Raw genomic sequence first — 3329 nt, forward strand, 5'->3', positions numbered from 1 at the left:
ATTAACTAATCCCAGAGGGGTTGAAGGTGCAGCCGTCTTGTTATTTTTGTATTCATATGTTGGACAGAAACGCCCAGTTTCTCTTTTGAGGTGTTTTTGTAGCTTAAAGTGATCTTGGGATAATCTGTTTGGTAAGACATGTAGACATGTGGCCTGCTGGAGTCCTTATTCTCTGGCAGAAGAAGGCCTTACTTGGTAAAATTAGAAGATATGGTGGCTAAGAATGAATGAAATTATGACTTGATAATATTATGAGTTCAGCCAGCCATACATGGCAAAGACTGTACTTGCTTGGTCCCTTAGCGCATGTCCCTGAGAACGCCTTCCCCTGCCTGCAGGTCTGAAGGAGCAACTTTTCCCTCTCCAAATATTCTCTGGCAATCTTACTCATCTGTTTTCTTCACAGCACTGATTACTACATGAAAGTATCTTGTTCATATGTGTTCTTATTGTCAGTTACCTTCCATTGGACTGCACGTTCTATAGAAGCAGGAATCCCATCTCCTTGGTTCATTGCTCTATCTGCAATGACTAGAAAAGGTACTCTGTATATATAAGTGCTCAATAAATATTTGCTGAGTGAATGTGTAAAAACTGAGCAACATAGATCTGAGAGTGGGAGAAATGCATATTCACCCAACTTCAGTGAGATCTCTCTTTCTATTGTGGATTATGTATTTTAATATAATTCTACACGGATACTGTGGTTGTGACAACTTTTACATTATTTGCATAATGATTTTTCTTTCATTACAAGGTCACAATCCAAAAGGAAACACATAAAAAAAGTTTCAAATAAATGTGGAGAAAGGACAAATTAGATCAACTTGACTATATTTTCTTTCAAGAAAATAGTTTTGCTTTTTAAGATGGTCTCATAGGGATCTCTTTTAAATGTTGGTGTTGGAGGACAGGACAGCACATGCATCTTGTATGCTATGGTATCTTAGTGTGGCAGATAGACTCTAAGATGGTTTCCCATGACCTCCAACTTTGGGATCTTCACCTTTTTGTAACACCTTGCCCTTTGAGTGTCCCTACAGACTGGACTTGCTTCTAGGCAATAGACTATGGTAAAGGTGATGTTACTTCTGTGATTATACTGTGCTATTTGAGAGTCCGTCTTGCTAGCCAGCTCTGTCTAGAGACTGTGTTTGGTGTCTATGCAATAAGGTGCCATGTTGAAGCAGCTCACTTGGCAAAGACCACCTGTGGCCACCAGGATCTGAGGCAGCCTTCAACCAACATGCAGCAAGAAGCGGATGGCTCTCCATCCACAAGGAACAACCACAAGGAGATGAATTCTCTCCACACGGAACCACAAGGAAATGTGGACCACATTTCCACAACCACAAGGAAATGAATTCTCTCACTGGAACATAAAACCAGTTTAAACCATTATCAATCATTTATACCTCAGAGTCCATGAAAGATTTAAGTTCATGAAGGATTTCTATATGGTAGAAATGTGGACCAAGGCTTCTGACCTTAAAGGGGATGACTACTTGTAGATGAGGTGGATGTGTAACAGGGACGCTCAGCTGGAGACAGACTTGTCTATCATCACTGTTTTGCTTAGGTCTTAGTCATGAAAGTGCCATATACTTGTTACCTATATACTTGACGTCTTAAGAATGATCTGATGGGAGAGGTTATGTTTATAGGGCCCAAAGGGGAAGTAAAAAGGATGGAACTCACTCACAGAGACACTGAAAAACCTTCTACATTGATGCTAATGATGGTAGCATGCAGGCAAAACCAGAGAAGGCAAATCAGGGGCTGCTGGTAACTGAACCCATGGGAAATTTGCATCCTCACTGAACTGAGCTCATCTTTCCCCTGTAGCCTGAGCATTTGTCTTCTAAGTGAGCTGTGGTTCAGATGTAGAGCCTGAGCAGTCTAATCAGGCTCCCAGGAAAGATCAAAAGAGGGGCTGTGGGTGGGGGTAGGGAGGAGGCCAGGGAGCAAGACACAAGGCTCAGAGTGGTGTTTGGAGGGGCGAAAATGTAGCCAGCACTCTCAGCCTTCTTCATGCTCCTCTTTGTCCTTCTGTGTCTCCTGGGAATCCTGGCCAATGGCTTCATTGTGCTGGTGCTGAGCAGGGAAATGATGCGGCGTGGGAGGCCGCTTCCCTCTGACATGATTCTCATTAGCTTGGGTGCCTCTCGCTTCTGCCTGCAGTGGTTGGGATGGTGAACAGCTTCTACTACTTCCTCTACCTGAATGAGTACAGCAGTGGTCCTACGCGGCAGCTCATTGGTCTCCACTGGGACTTCCTGAACTCGGCCTCCTTTTGGTTCAGCTCTTGGCTCAGTGTCCTCTTCTGTATGAAGATTGTTAACTTCACCCACCCGACCTTCCTTTGGCTGAAGTGGAGGTTGCCAGGGTCAGTGCTCTTCATGGCTTCTCTCCTGATCTCTTTCAGCATCACCCTGCTCTTCTCTTGGGGAGACCACGCTGTGTATCAAAGATTTTTAATTAGAAAATTTCCTGGGAACATGACCAGGAGTGGAGCAGGAGGCTGGAAGTTCACTATTTCTTGCCCCTGAAACTTATCACCTTGTCGGTTCCCTGCTCTGTCTTTCTGTTCTCAATTGCGCTGTTGATTCTCTGAGGTGACATACAGGGAGAATGCAGCACAGCGCCCATAGCCCACAGGACCCCAGTGGCCAGGCTCACACCAGAGCTCTGAAGTCTCTCATCTCCTTCCTCATTCTTTATGCTCTGTCTTTTTCATCCCTGGTCATTGATGGTGTGGGTTTCTTCTTCTAAGAGAATGACTGGTACTGGCCATGGCAGATTTTAACCTACCTGGGCACATCCGTCCATCGCTACATCCTCATTCTCAGCAACCTCCAGCTTTGAAGGTTGTGCAGGTAGCTACTTCTGTTAGCCAGGGGCTTCCAGCTGTCCTAGGTGTCATGGTCCCGTCCAAAGCCCTGGATGATGATTGAACCAGTCAGTGCCCACTTACATGGAGATACAGTCACAAGCAGATATCCATTGGATTCTACTCTGGGCTTCTTCCTTTGGGAAGGAGAGCAGGGAAATCAAATCTGGGCATTCTGAATGAGATTCCTTCCTTGGGACGCTGTTAAAATAGGGCCACACAGGGCTCAGAGATTCAGAATATAAAATTTTGTCTACTCTCTATTTTGTATCCCCTTCATTATGTGGCAGCTTTAGGTTAAAAAATCTTGATTAACAGTACATGTGATCTCAGTAGCCTCCCAGGGAATGAAGAGAAAATGTGTCTATGGCTGAGCTGTGGATAGGGAAGGAGCATGCCTCTTGAAGATAATGTAATGGTTGCCATGGGAGCCCCAGAG

The 3329-nt window shown here is 44.8% G+C and overlaps 1 protein-coding gene across 1 annotated transcript; it reads left to right on the plus strand.

The window, feature by feature from the left end:
* The first annotated feature begins 2004 nt into the window (after nucleotides 1-2004).
* Nucleotides 2005-2916, plus strand: TAS2R41 (taste 2 receptor member 41). Its single transcript, XM_013045661.2, is given in 4 exon segments — nucleotides 2005-2179; nucleotides 2182-2502; nucleotides 2505-2603; nucleotides 2606-2916. Coding segments are annotated over 4 exon segments (906 nt in total).
* The last annotated feature ends 413 nt before the right edge of the window (nucleotides 2917-3329 follow it).

This window comes from Mustela putorius, unplaced genomic scaffold (genome assembly GCF_011764305.1).
Source record: "Mustela putorius furo isolate JIRA1106 unplaced genomic scaffold, ASM1176430v1.1 tig00003845_pilon_pilon_pilon, whole genome shotgun sequence".
In the NCBI taxonomy this organism is placed as follows: Eukaryota; Metazoa; Chordata; class Mammalia; order Carnivora; family Mustelidae; genus Mustela; species Mustela putorius.